This window comes from Nilaparvata lugens, chromosome X (assembly GCF_014356525.2).
Source record: "Nilaparvata lugens isolate BPH chromosome X, ASM1435652v1, whole genome shotgun sequence".
Classification (NCBI taxonomy): domain Eukaryota; kingdom Metazoa; phylum Arthropoda; class Insecta; order Hemiptera; family Delphacidae; genus Nilaparvata; species Nilaparvata lugens.
The window spans coordinates 32910039-32924837 of NC_052518.1; the positions used below are offsets into that span (position 1 = coordinate 32910039).

At 32.6% G+C, this 14799-nt stretch overlaps 1 protein-coding gene across 2 annotated transcripts in view; it reads left to right on the top strand.

Annotated features, from left to right (window-relative positions):
• LOC111046052 (protein seele) overlaps window positions 1-14799 on the top strand; it is a 186507-nt gene that overhangs the window by 15905 nt on the left and 155803 nt on the right. For both annotated transcript variants that reach the window (XM_039443179.1, XM_039443180.1), the window contains exon 2: window positions 4224-4336. In XM_039443179.1, coding sequence (XP_039299113.1) covers window positions 4308-4336 — 29 coding nt within the window. In that variant the 5' untranslated portion in view covers window positions 4224-4307. The remainder of the gene's footprint in view (window positions 1-4223; window positions 4337-14799) is intronic.

A 14799-nucleotide genomic window follows, 5' to 3' on the forward strand; every position in this document is an offset into this window, starting at 1 on the left:
AATCACGATAAGCAAAATTTGAATTGAAATTGTTTTCCAAAATACCTTTAATTTTGATCCAGTTTGTGATTCATTTCTTTCAAGATACTCAGTCAAGTTTACTAAGAAATGCATTGGATTATTTTTGTCAATTTGCATTTGAAATTCAAACCTATCGAAATTACTATTGTTACCAGTATGATTACAAATCGGTTTTGTGGACATGTTCATTTTATTAATGTTTTTCCTAACCTCAGTTATAGCAGCCGTATTTTCCTGACAATCTATTTTTAAAGAGGACAATACCTTGATTTCCCTGTCTACTTTTTTGTTTAAATCTATAACCTCTTTTTCAACATGCTTAATACTTTCATTATTTTTTACATTAATAGCATCTTGTGTCATATTTTGTTGCTCAATTATGATCTTATTTTTATTTACGTTTCCAACAACCTCATCGACCTTATCAGAAACTTGAATGATTTTGTTTTGCATTGATTCTTCTACATCTAACATTGATATTGAAAGATCATTAGTTTTCTGCTGTAGATGACCTATTTCTTTGTGATTTTTACTTAATGTATCTCTTTTATTTCCTGCTTTGTACTAACCTGCTCTAATCTTATGTTAGCAAATTCTTGCTTTATATCATTAAACCTAGCATTTTGATCTTGTTTCAAATTGTCAATCTTAGCATTTTGTATGTCAAACTTAGCATTTTGTTCTTCAAACCTGGCATCTTGTCTGTCAAACTTAGCATTTTGTTCTTGCTTCATTTGTTTCAAAAATGCAATAAGATTAAAATCATCTTTAGTTCCTATCATGCTTGTTTTATTTGATATTTCTACTACTTCCTCTTGAATTGTTACCTTTGAAATGTTTTCACTTACAGTTACACTATCGTTTGAGTGATTGTTTAAGGTTAGGTCTAGATATTGAGATTCTTCATCTACATTTTGAATGTTTTCACTAGATAAAACTTCATTATTTCTATTGTTCTCCATTTTGTTACTGCATGAAAATATTTAGGTACTCTTTAGAACCTGATTGCTCTCGAACCGACTCCCCACTCAGCAGCATTCCTCCATTCACAATCTATCAAGATATCCTAGCCTACTAATAATTTCAATAACTAGGGATTTTATGTTTGGTAAAGTCCCACCAGATTGCACCATTTGGCGTGCTACCAATTTTATCCAATAGGTTTGATCGTTTTTCACCTATCACTCAAGGAAAGTCATCGGTGCCAATTATACTAACATCTTGATAAATCATGAATGGATTTAATGTCTATTAATAAGAAATCCAGTTCAGAGCAAATCAAATTATAATTTTCATAAAACCTGGGCAATTTACAACAAAAATTTACTGAACAAAACCATTTGATACTTAAACAGAAAATTCTTACAAGCTAAAATACTTATCTCTTCATATTGAACTCATTTATTCAGCTACAGGCTTCCAAAATTACAAAAACATTCAACACAAATTTAGAACATAATAAAATTATTCAGATCTCAATTAAAACATTTTAAACTTCACTTATATAGAACTTTAATCTTCACTCCTATATATTTCAAGAGGACTCAAACAATTCTACCCTAGTCAGCAGCCATCTTATCTTGAGAGAAACTCCTGAAGCTTTTCGGGTGATGCCTAGACACGTCATCAAATTGCCAACCTCACTAATAAAGAATACAAGTTTACTAATTATATTTATTATTCTCAATAAAACTTGATTTTAAAACTGTTTTGAATTTATTTAACCTTTATGTTGTTTACAATTATCTGTTACATCAGAAATAGAACCTTATAATTACTGTAGGTTATTCAACACTAGTGTATCTGATAAATTCCCGGTAAAAATGTTAAGTCCGCATATCGATTACACTGATATTTACTATCAAGTTTTATTAATATATTGAATATCGAATTGAAGATTCGATTTTTATTTAGAAAAAATGTAATATCACAAAACATATAATCGACAAGCCTCTAACTATAATTATAAATGAATCCTTTGAGACTGGGGAATTTCCAGGACAAGTAAAGATATCAAAGGTTGTACCAATTCCTAAAAAGTTGAGACAAATAATGTTAGGAACTACAGACCTGTTGCAGTGCAAAGTGTATTTTCAAAGATTTTTTAAATTATATTTCTGAAAAGACTTTCCATCTTTATTGCAAGAAACAATATATTTACTTCTCAACAATTTGGATTTAGAGAAGGCTGGTCAACATCAGATGCAGTCTTTGAACTGTTGATTAACATTTACGACGATTTAAATACTAAGGGAGAATCAATGTGTGTATTTTATGACATGACAAAGGCCTTTGATCTTATCACTCATAAGAAGTTGATAAAAAAGTTGCAGATTCTGGGCGTGGAAGGTATGGCATTAAAGTGGATTACAACTTATCTATCTAACAGAAAACAAGCGGTCTGTGTGAGGCATACTATAGTGAGGTCTATGTTATAATGACAGTATTTGTTCAACTTTGGAATTGCTATCCTTGTCTATCATTCGACAAAGCCAGTGGTACTATCCTTTTCTAGGTCCACAATGATGCCAATTATGTTTTTGACAGTGTAGAAATATAATTAATTAATGCAGAGAATCGGCATCTCTATTCTCCTATCTTTATCCACTGCCATTACAACGTGGACCTCACTATAGTATGGATGGCTTGACTAAACAATATATTTCTAAAACCTTGGATGTTTCAAGTGCAGGTGTCCCTCAAGGTTCGAATTTGGGGCCAGTGCTATTTCTTCTCTATGTAAATAACCTACCAGAATCAATTACAGAAGGAAGGATGTGGATGTTTGCTGATGATGTAAGCCACCTGATCCAGGATCAAACTGAGGAACAGCTTAGAGTTAGAACACAAAGAGGGTTGTAACAGATACAGGAATGGTGTGCAATAAATCAATTATTACTAAATAGAGGCAAAACAAATATAGTCCAGTTCTACAATCAAAATAAACCTGACCACTCACTACTGCTTAAACTGGACGGCGGTAGTATTCTAGTAGGTGAATCCACAAAATACCTAGGAATCACAATAAGTAGCAACCTTCGATGGCATCAGCATATTGAAAATGTATCAGTTAAATTGACTTCAATTTGCTATATGATTCGTAGACTTTTACCTATTGTGGGCAATGACATCTTGATGAAGGTTTACTACGGATGCTTCAGCAGTATTATGAGCTATGGCATAACAGTGTGGGGTGGAAGCACACTGGCCAAAAGAATTTCTTTATTACAAAAGCGTATTATACAAACAATTTGTAGAGCACCATACCTAGCACATTGTAAACCGCTGTTCCAACAATTAAAGATATTGACTTTGCCAGCAATGTTCATTCTGGAATTGGCCATGATGGTGAAGAGGAAGCCTGAATTGTTGGTGAGGAATGGGGAAGTCCATCAGCATAACACTCGCCAAACACGGATGATCCACGTGGAGCAGGTGACATCAGCCCTAGCCAGGAATGGACCTAAATTCATCAGCACAAAAATGTACAACAAAGTTCCGGCTAGCATGGAGAGAGAGGACAGATTCAAGAAAGTATTCAAGAGCTGTCTGTTAGCCAATCCATACTACTCGGTAGAAGAGTATCTACAGAGTGATGACCACGATGCAGCAGCGCTTCCAGTGGGATAACTACAAGTATCAAGTAAGATGCCATCTTTTCAAAAACGCCTTCTCTGATTGGTTCTCGTGAAATTAATCATGGTTAAAATTCAACCGGCTGTTGTGCAACTTGGCCTAAAACATGCAGATTACTTATTTATAACAATAAACTTGAAAACTCTTGTAAATGCTATTAGAATGTTTTTTAATAAATACTATACCTAAGCCATGCAGCTGGAGTCATCGCTAAGGAATGACATCTCAAGTCTACTATCTAAATAAAAGGCTATTTAGACTACTGATTAAATAGGCTATTAGGCTACTAATTATCAACATCCAAGTAATTTATTAATAATTGTATTTCTCAACATCGCCCTAATATGATTCTGATGATTATCTACCTTAGAAATTTTTCCATAATTTTCTAGTCTTATGTCGATAACTTGGATGTTGATAATTAGTAGCCTAATAGCCTAATTAATCAGTAGTCTAAATAGCATTTATTTAGATAGTAGTCTACCTCAAAAATTTTTCCATAATTTTTTAGTCTTATGTCAATATCATTTTTATTCAAATATATTCATACTTTTTCATGTTTACAGTTTGTAAGGAAACTATCAAACAAATAGCTGCTGCAGTAGAAAAAGTTGATCCTTCAAAAAAAGTTCCAAACGTTTTCAGAATTGATGGTGATGGAAACACTGGAGGACAAGAGGTTAGTAGGCCACCCATTTATCTTGTATTGACTTGAAAAGTATTTCCTATCTTTCATAGAACTGTTATTGATAGTTTATAGATTGTAGTTTATGACATGAAATCAGCCTAGATAGACTATTGGACTACTAGCCCAGTCAATAAAGGTTTTTTGATCCAAAAATAAAATAAAAGCTGAATCTCTCACCATCAATAGAACCCTCCCAGAGGGTCATTCTTCCAAAAGTCTCAACAAATCCCCCTAGAGCTTTCCCCACTAGCAACCCTCAAAGTTGAAAAATGTAGGTAAATCACGGGAAATCAATTATCTCTATAACTATTGATCGGGGAGAGTTCTCTTATATGTCATTCGATTCCTTACATTATGGAATACAATATAATCTTGATCTCTTCTGCTTTGCTTTTTTCGAGATGTGAGATTTTGAGACATCAGATCTGAGAATGTGAAACGTCAGATTTGAGACAATCAAATCCATACTGAAGTATAATGGTTACAATAATAGAATAGTTGAAAAATCTTATAAAAAACACCTGACACCTTCAAAACCTGAAGAAAAACTCAAGGAAGAGAAAGCATTTGAAAAAACCGTCCCCCTTCCATACATCAAGGGTACCACTGACCGTATTGGGAGAATACTAAAAAAACATCAAATCAAACCTGTCTACAAACCAGACAAATAGCCAATATTCAAGATTTTCGGGTTAGGACTATACGAGAGGCTCTGGAAATAGAGAAACAAGGTAGCCTTAACAAAAGAGATGACAGTACAAATATCTCTTCTCTTTGAAAGATCATTCTGAACTCAACAAACACATCACAAAAGCCAGACACTTCTCCGGGAATTCCATTCACCCAGCAGCGCCAGGCCGAACATGTGGAAGAAGGAGAGGGGAGGAGGTACTCCCTTCGACCACGAGGAAGAATTTCGAAGCAAAGGCAGGAGTCAGTGTAGCTGTGACTGCACTCCGAAGATGTCATTTGGTATAATGGCGAAATGTCAGCAAGTAAGTGAAACTGCTTATGGGATGTACCCAGTTGATAATTTACTATATTCATCCATCTGCGAATTTTTGAAAGTTAACATGATATATATATATATATATATATATATATATATATATATATATATATAATATATATATATATTGAAACAGGAGACACAAGACATAAATAGATTGAAAACACTTTAAAACTTACATTAGAAATGGGGGAAATTTTCGGAGACTGTGTCTCCTTTCTCAACCGAGAAGACTGCAGTTTTGAATCCAATGGTTGTGTGACCACAGAGTACGCACAGAGACTCAATTGTAGCAGAAGAGACCACAGATTACGTGGTGCAGCCAGATGGAGAGGAAAAGGGTACAGATTCAGGGGACATTATGGGGTATTTAGGTGACAGTTACAAACGGGATATTTAAGATTTGAGTGAGTTATGAATAAGGAAAGGTGTAGCTTATGAATTTATAGAAAAGAGGAGATTTGAAATTAGAAATAAAAAACAAATAAGACTAAAATTATGGATGGGTATCGATACATCAATGTTTAAAAACATTGATGTTTCAACATCAAACATCGATGTTTTTAACATCGATGTTTACTGTTTGATGTTTTTCACTTATCGATGGTTTTACCTAGACATCGGTCATCTGATGTTTTTCCCAACTAAAAAGTAAAAACAATTCTATTTTTTTTAATTTGATACAAGTTTTTTATTTATTTTTTTGTTTGAAGAGGATCATCTTGAGAGCAATAAGCAATAGTAACAGAATTACAATCATTATCTCTATCATATTTAGTGTAGTATTCTGTTTAGTGTTTTTTTTTTTTAATATAGATCACTCTTGTGAAAGATCTCGCATAAGTTTTGATTTCCTGCAGATTGCTATTTTTATTTTTCAATCAAACTCTGTATTTTTATGTGAGACTGTTGGATACTCTTGAAGATTTACATTACTTCTGTGGCCCATGTCAAGGTTAGATAGTTATTTAGAATTGAATAAGAGGTCGGATTCTTCGTTTCTTAGGAAGAAAGAGTTTTTTCTTACTACAATTATTTCCTCAACATGTGTTTAACACTAATTAATCTAGCTCTGGAAAAGAGGTCCTCGTATTGTAAGGAGAGCAGATATCCATATAAAAAAACTTAATCCATTTTCATTTCCTAAAAAATCTATCAGGTATTGAATGAATACGATATGACTATTTCAAGACCTAATCCTCAAGGATATCCCGAGAGGTTTCAGACTAAACCATGAAGATGACACATCTTGTGAACTAGAGTTGATGTATCTTTCTAGTCACAACCCGACTTCAATTATTCAAAAGACTGTTACTTGAATGCCACAAGTCCAAAATTGCTATGATTCCAGTCAGTAACTGTTGAAATATTGGAACAATAGCTCCAGATAAAATTTTAGTCACTTTAGAAGCTCTTTTTGTGCTCTACAATCTGAGATCAGGTATAATATAATAATAATAATCTTTATTTCCGTATAAAAAAAAACAAAATAATTACAAAATTGCACTTGCAGAAATTTCACATAATATACAGAAATATTCTACCATGCAAGTGACTAAGTCACGTCCGCATGGAGGAGCATCAGAGAGACAGAAAAAAACAATATTTATTGAAAAACGAAAACGAAAGAGAGAAAAATATATAACTAAATAAAACTAAGAACTATCTAAAATAGTGTATACAATACCTATTTTCTTTAAATGAAAAAATACAATAAGAATAATAAATTAATTAATTTGAGATGAATTGATAAAGACAGAAATACATAAATCAGCAAGAGTGGAAAATTCTATGCATAAAATAAAATAACAACAAGCTCAAGATAAGACATGATACGCAAATCTCAGACAAAAGTCAAAATTAGCAAGCACAATAAGGTAGGGGTTTGAAAAATTTAGAATACCGAAACCACAACATACATAATACAACAACAACCATATATAAAATGGCTCGTAGAATAATAATAAATATATAATATATAATACATACATATATATATACATATATATATATATATATATATATATATATATATTTTTTTTTTTTAATTAAACAGTACTCAAATATCATTTAGAATAATCAATTCAATTACCATTGGATCCTTTGGGACTGTAATATGCAGTGTACAAGGAAATAAATGAACAGCCTTTGGAACTATATTACGGAGTTGTACATCATCTCCACCCCAACCCTATTGCAGTTTAGTAGCCATCTTTTTATGCTAGTTTTGATGTAATACTTATTATTTTGGGACCCAAAATTAATCTTGATGTGTATAGGTAAAAGATTGAAAAATTTTGGGGTGAGGAACATAAAAGATTTTTTGAAAAGGGTACAGTTAGGTCTCAATCCTCGGAGATGGCGATTCGGTATAGCGATCTATCTCATATTCCAGGTAAACCTGACAATAATGCTCCTTGTATTGTGAAAAACACCCAATTTTCAGCTTCAAGCATCATCACCAACTACATTGTCCTCACATTGATATTTCGCACAACGACATAAGTTCTTGAGATTATATTCTATGAGAATCACCCGTAAGATACACTTCATTTCAGTATTTCCTAGTGGAGAGGCGCGCTTAAGGACACCTCAAGGATCAAAATTTCAAACACATAACTTTTGACACAATGCTCAGATTTCATCGTACTACACTTCATCCTTCTCGGTTCGTCACGGCGGTTCAAAATCATGCATAATAAGTCAAATTCGGTCGAAAAATGGAAAATTTATTGTTGAGTGTACGTAAGTCCATATTCCAATACACAGAAAATGACCAATTTCTATATTCAAAGTTGCATGTCTTGTGAAATATTTCTGATAAAATTTCCAAATCTAGTGAGAATGTGAAAATTGTCCCCCTCTACCCACTCCAATAAATAATACTTTCGATTCCAAAACAATTGGAAGTTAAGATTTTAAAAATGGTGATTTCAGTTTTCACATTTTTTTCGTAATTTTACTGTTGATCAAGAGTTTCTAAAACGAGTCTGATACATCATAGAAACTTATGATTGATTACAAATTGTAGATAAATTCATCCTCTACGAGCTCAGTTGCCTAAAATCCATCTTGAATCACTTTTCGCTATCATAGAGCTGCCAAAACCGTTAATATGAGAAAAATATATACAATTTCCGGATTTTTTTCAACAATCAAATCTCACTTTACGAACATATTTTTTCATGAATTGTTTACAGCAGATGAAATAGAAAATTCTATTGTACATTTCAAGATCATGTAATAATTTTTATAATAAGGGGTTACCGAGATACATAGCTTTGAATATAGGAATTGGCCATTTCTTATGTATTGAATATGAATAAGTACCTACACTTAACAATAAATTTTCTATTTTTTGACCGAATTTGACTGTTGACGCATGATTTTGAACCGCCTTGGCGAGCCGAGAAGAATGAAGTGTAGTACGATGAAATCTGAGCATTGTGTCAAAAGTAAATTATAAGTGTTTGAAATTTTGATCCTTGAGGTGTCCTTAAGCGTGCCTCTACTAGAAAATACTGAAATTAAGTGCATCTAACGGGTGATTCTTACCCATGAACTTATGTCATTGTGCGAAATATCAATGTGAGGACAAAGTAGATGGTGATGATGGTTGAAGCTGAAAATTAGGTGTTTTCCACAATACAAGGAGCATTGTTGTCAGGTGTACCTGGAAATCTATATGACATAGAGCACTCTACCTGATCTCAGATTGTATAGCACAAAAATACGCCTAGAGGGATTCTGAAATATACATCTAAATTGTAACAATCGGAAGATATTGTTGATTAAAAACTAAAATTCATAAAAATTGATTTTTTCTTCAAATTTTACTCATTTTTGAGAAATTATAACAAAGTACTCATTGGAGATAGAGAGTTCCGAGTTATCTCATTTTTTTCAGAATTATATAATATAATCTGGGAGAGATTTGACAGAAATAGCTGAAAACTGGAAAATGAGCCGAAAATACGAGGTTTTTGGGCTATCTTGTATCTAGCACAAGGAAATCTTGCATGAAGAAATTGGTTCTGGACTTCTCTTATGTACCCAAATAATATATTAAAAAATCAGAACTACAATATAAATTGCAACCACACCCCCTTTTTTATGTCTATATTGACTGGACTAATAGTATCATCCATAAAAACGTAGGGCGATAAACGATGTTTAAAAACATCGATGTATAAAAACATCGATGTTTACTGTTCGATGTTTCTCACTTATCAATGTTAGGATGAAAAAAGCATCGATGTTCAAAACATCGATGTTTTGTCTTTCGATACCCATCCCTAACTAAAATTGGAGAAAGGAATTGTAGAATTGAACTAGAATGGAATTTATTTTTCACCTGATTGACTGCTGCACCTTGTATATATATATATATATATATATACATCCTCCTATTCAAGTGGCAGCCGCCTGTAAAGCATACATGTGGCAGTCACTCTTAGGAGTGGAGTATATATCGTTTTTATGGTGTATAATGTCTTAAAACATCGAATTTAGGTCCGAGATCTACTTTTTATTGTCATAATATCAATAAACAAAAAGTTTGCTAACATTGCACCATTGTCCTATAATAATGGCAGCCGTCAACTTCCCAAATTTATGGCAGCCGTGTATATTTTTGTATGTTTCCCCATGATGCCCAACAAGTGGCAGCAAGTGGTAACTTATGGCAACCAGCAACGTTGCCAATTTTACCATCATAGATTACAAATTCATTCAGCCGATTTTGCATCAACTCTGTTGGAACTAGAAAAGGACCAGACGTCCATCACCCCACAACTCCGCTCCCTCTGTTCGCATTAAACAATCACTGCACTGGGAGGGGGATCTTTCACTGTCTACAGCAGGCTAAAACATTCACTCTCATACATATCGCGCGCGCGTACCTGAAGCTCTGTCAAAGTCTTTTTCTGAACATAATATGCTTTTAATTAAGAAGTGGTTAGATAAGAATACCTTATGTTTAAATATTGAAAAACTTATTACATAACTTTCTCTGCAAATAGAGTAGGGCAACCCAACGAGAATCAAGATTTGAGACTCCATTCTCAGTGCAATTTAAATTTGGGTAATTGTGATTGTCCCACCATTAAAAAAGTCACTAATACTAAGTACTTGGGAAGCATAATTGATGAAAACCTTAAATGGGATGTTCATATTAAATACATATGTAGAAAAAAGAGATATTTATCTTTTAAATTTTACCAAGTTAACAGAATTCTTAATAAGAACCACCTGAAAATGATCATATCATGCTCTAGTCAAGTCAATTCTGCAGTACCTATGGCATAGTTGTTTGGGGAGGCTGTTTCAACTGGCATATTGCTGAATTATTCTTAGCACAAAAACTGATAATTAAAAGTATATTAAGCAAACCCAGGTTCTATCCAACGGATATGGTTTTTAGTGATTTTGAGGTCATGTCTATATGTCAATTATACATAAAAACCGTAATTGAGTACTTAATAAAATATAGATCAGATTTTCCTCTCACATTGAACTCTACACTCAATTTTTATAATCTAAGGGCCACTGCTAACAAATATGTAACCTATAACACTAATATTGAATGTATAAGGAGGCAGTTAATTCACATAGGTACTAAAATAATAAACCTTATTCCAAATCACTATCTCATGGACAATATAAGATATATAATAAGATCAGCGGAAAAATTAAACTCGATATAAAAAACTGGACATACAGTAATTTCCTCTTCCATTTAGATACCTATATAAGACTCAAGATTTTTGCTCCAGCTTTGTTTTTTCATTATTTTTTTTTCATTTTTCAGAGGACTTGCTCACCTTCATTTTGCGTACCTATTCCTCTGTTTTTCTTCCTTCTCCCATTTCTCCCTTCCCTTTTTTCCTCATCACTTCTCTCTTCTCTTCTTTGCCAGCCTACTACATAGGAAACCATAGTTGGCTAGGTATCTTCCTTTCTTTTTTCTCTTCTCCAACACACCCAACCACAAAGCCCACGGTTTTTTTATATTTGTAAAATTTTATTGTATTTTATTTGTTTTGTAATTCTTTGTAATTTTGTTTTGTTTTGTGTGTTTTAATAAATTGGAAATTGAAATTGAATTATTACTTCTTTATTGATAAACTGTAGCCTATTGGAAATTGCAATTATACCTACATTAATCGAATTCTTTTTATTCTTCTCTCTATGAATCTGTGCGATTCTTCTCGAATAATAATAATAAACAATAATAGTTACAGATGGAGTTAAATAGAGAATGCATTTATTCAAATGCTAATTAATTTATAATTATTATTTAACGAAAATCCTAAATAAATGCTGCAAATCACCCCGAAGACCTCTGCTACTGTAGACATTGACAACAGGGTTAACAGCTAGATGGAAATTCGATGAGAACTACTATCCAAAAATTAGTTGCCAGCCCGGGAGGTACCGGGTTCGATTCCCGGGCTGGCAACTAATTTTTGGATAGTAGTTCTCATCGAATTTCCATCTAGCTGTTAACCCTGTTGTCAATGTCTACAGTAGCAGAGGTCTTCGGGGTGATTTGCAGCATTTATTTAGGATTTTCGTTAAATAATAATTATAAACAATAATAATAAAACAATATTATATAAGCTACAGTAGTTATTTTATTCACCAAGCACTGTTCACCAGTGTTGGTATACATAATAAATATAATCCAATGATCGAATCTAAATTTTTGTCTTTGAGTGGATTATTTTTTTTGTACCATACATACAATAGCCTAGTCTATTATAATTAATAAACCTAAATAATCAATAATCATAAATATAAATAATACTAGCAGGTAACCTATGCTCTGCAAGGCTATTGTTAAAGCACGGGATAGATTGAATTCAGCTTTATAGTTCTTGACTTTAATCAAGCAGAAACCAAAAATCCCTATTAAAATGAATGGCAAATAGAATAATTATCATTGTGACTTGTGCCTCACACTTTCAAATTCATCCTCCAACATAACAAAATAAAAGAGCTTTATATTTTGTTAATGATTTCCAAGATTTCAGAGCCTTTGTGATCAGAATCTTCAAAGCCTTGATCAGTATTTATAATTTTTTAAGTATCGACGAATTGCTTTAAATTCCGCCAAATCTTGCTCGAAATTAGTGAAGATTTGTCTAGTCTCAACAAATGGATTCACAGCGCTTTTATTTGTTTTATTGGAAGGTGTTCAGCATATTAACTATTAACTAAACACGGCAAGTTCTCAGAATTTAATACGTACCGCATCAAAACTTCGGAGCATTCGCGTCGGTGTGCACCTGCTATTAACAATACAACTCAATACTTTGCACTCAATACAACTGGTAAACCCGACGAAAATATGAATCTGAGATTACATTCAAACTGCAACATGAACTTCAATAACTGCACTTGTCCCATAATAAAAAGAGTAACAAGCACAAAATATCTAGGCGTCATAATAGATTGAAGTGGGACATCCATATCAAATGTTTATGCAAAAGAATCAGATATCTTTCTTATAAATTCTACGAAGCAAAAAAAATTCTAAACTCAAGTCATCTTAAAATGGTATACTTTGCACTGGTACAGTCCATAATTCAGTATGGTATTTCAGTATGGGGGGGCTGTTATAATTCCCACTTGGAAGAGCTTTTCATAATTCAAAAATCAATCATTAAAACAATCTTAAATAAGCCTAGACTTTTCCCAACCAACCTGACTTTTGAAGAGTTTAACGTGTTGACAGTTAGACAGTTGTATGTAATGAATGTAGTGAAGTATATATTTAAATATAAAAATAATTTCATTTGCACTAATAATACTATCAATAATCAATACAATTTAAGACCCACCTCAAATAAGTACCTAATCAATCATACTAACATTGAAAATATTAGAAGACAACTCATATATTTAAGCACTAAAATTATAAATAAAATTCCTGAACAAATTATTAGCTGTGCCAAGATAACAAAAAAAGTAAAAACAGATATCAATGCTTGGATCAAAATTAACTACTTCTTCCACCTTTGAGAACTATAATAAGTTAACAGAGAACTTTTCTGATTAGTGCGCTCACTTCCCCTACTTGTGCTCTATCACATCCCTTTCCCAATCCTTTCCAAAAATTCCAAGGATCAAAAGCCTTCCTATGACATGGATAGCCATAGTTGGAAGATAGTTGGATCCTCTACCCTTCTTCACCACATAACATGTATAAATTGCCTTCGAATATTGTAATGTGTTCTCATATTTATGTTATTTATTTTATACTGTAATGTTTTTTTATTGATGTAATCAATTTTTATTTCATATTGATGTATCTTATGTGTGTGTGTGTGTGTGTGTGTGTGTGTGTGTGTGTGTGTGTGTGTGTGTGAATAAATAAATTGAAAAAATTGAAATTGAAAAATAACAATCGCTCGCCAATCGCCAAAGTTGTTGGCGTACTCTATATTTATGTCAACATTCTCTAAACCCAGACAAAACAAATGGAAAATTGAAAGAATATGGAATTCTGTTTAATTCATCGTATATCGCATATTTCCTGAACCATCTATCGACAATCAACAACTATGAATGCATTAAGTTCATCTTTGAAACACTGATTTAACCTATCTATTTTTTTTCAATTCAACACTTTACTGATAAATATTACTACCAATTGATTATGATGAATATGTTTTCGGAATAATAAATGCTGCATGACTAAGCACATAGGAAGTCCGTACTGAGATGTAAATGAAAATATTGATTGTCAGATAAAAATTCATGATTCACAAAAAAATGTTGAGTGTGACATGAGATACATTGACGTTTTGGCGTTACGAAGTTCGCCGGGCAAGCTAGTTCTTCTATAATAGTAAGAAAGAGTAGGGTTGTGTGTTCGTTTGTTCGCATCAAAACATGTCAACTTATGCATACCGGATAAACGGGAATGATTTAGATCTCCAAATTTTGCACATAGATTCTAAAAATATCAATCTCGTGCACCTGGAAGCCCAAATTTTAATTTTCCTTCTAGATTTTTCAGAATTAATGTTTAAATTTTTCATTCGATTTCATTAAAAAATCACCAAATCATATGGTCGAAATTAAAAAAGGAACATCTGTTTCTATATTGCTTTCTACCTGAAAAACATAGATTCACAAAGAGTTTCTAAGAGATTCAAAGAGTTTATCAGAGATTGACAATGGTGTAATAGCCGAAACCGGTCTTTCTAATTATCAATAAATCAGTGGTTTTTTTGACAATTTCTTAGTCTTTTTCATTCAATAGTTTTGAAACTTCGTTTTCCTGATGCAATGTTTAGGCCTACACGTGGCATGGATTATTAGTTTTTCAGCTAGAACAATTTTTGAGACAAAGTGCTAAATAAACGTTTACAGTTTCATCAATGCTGTAACGGAAATATGAAAACGCATGCAGTTAATATGTCTTTGAATGAAGGTG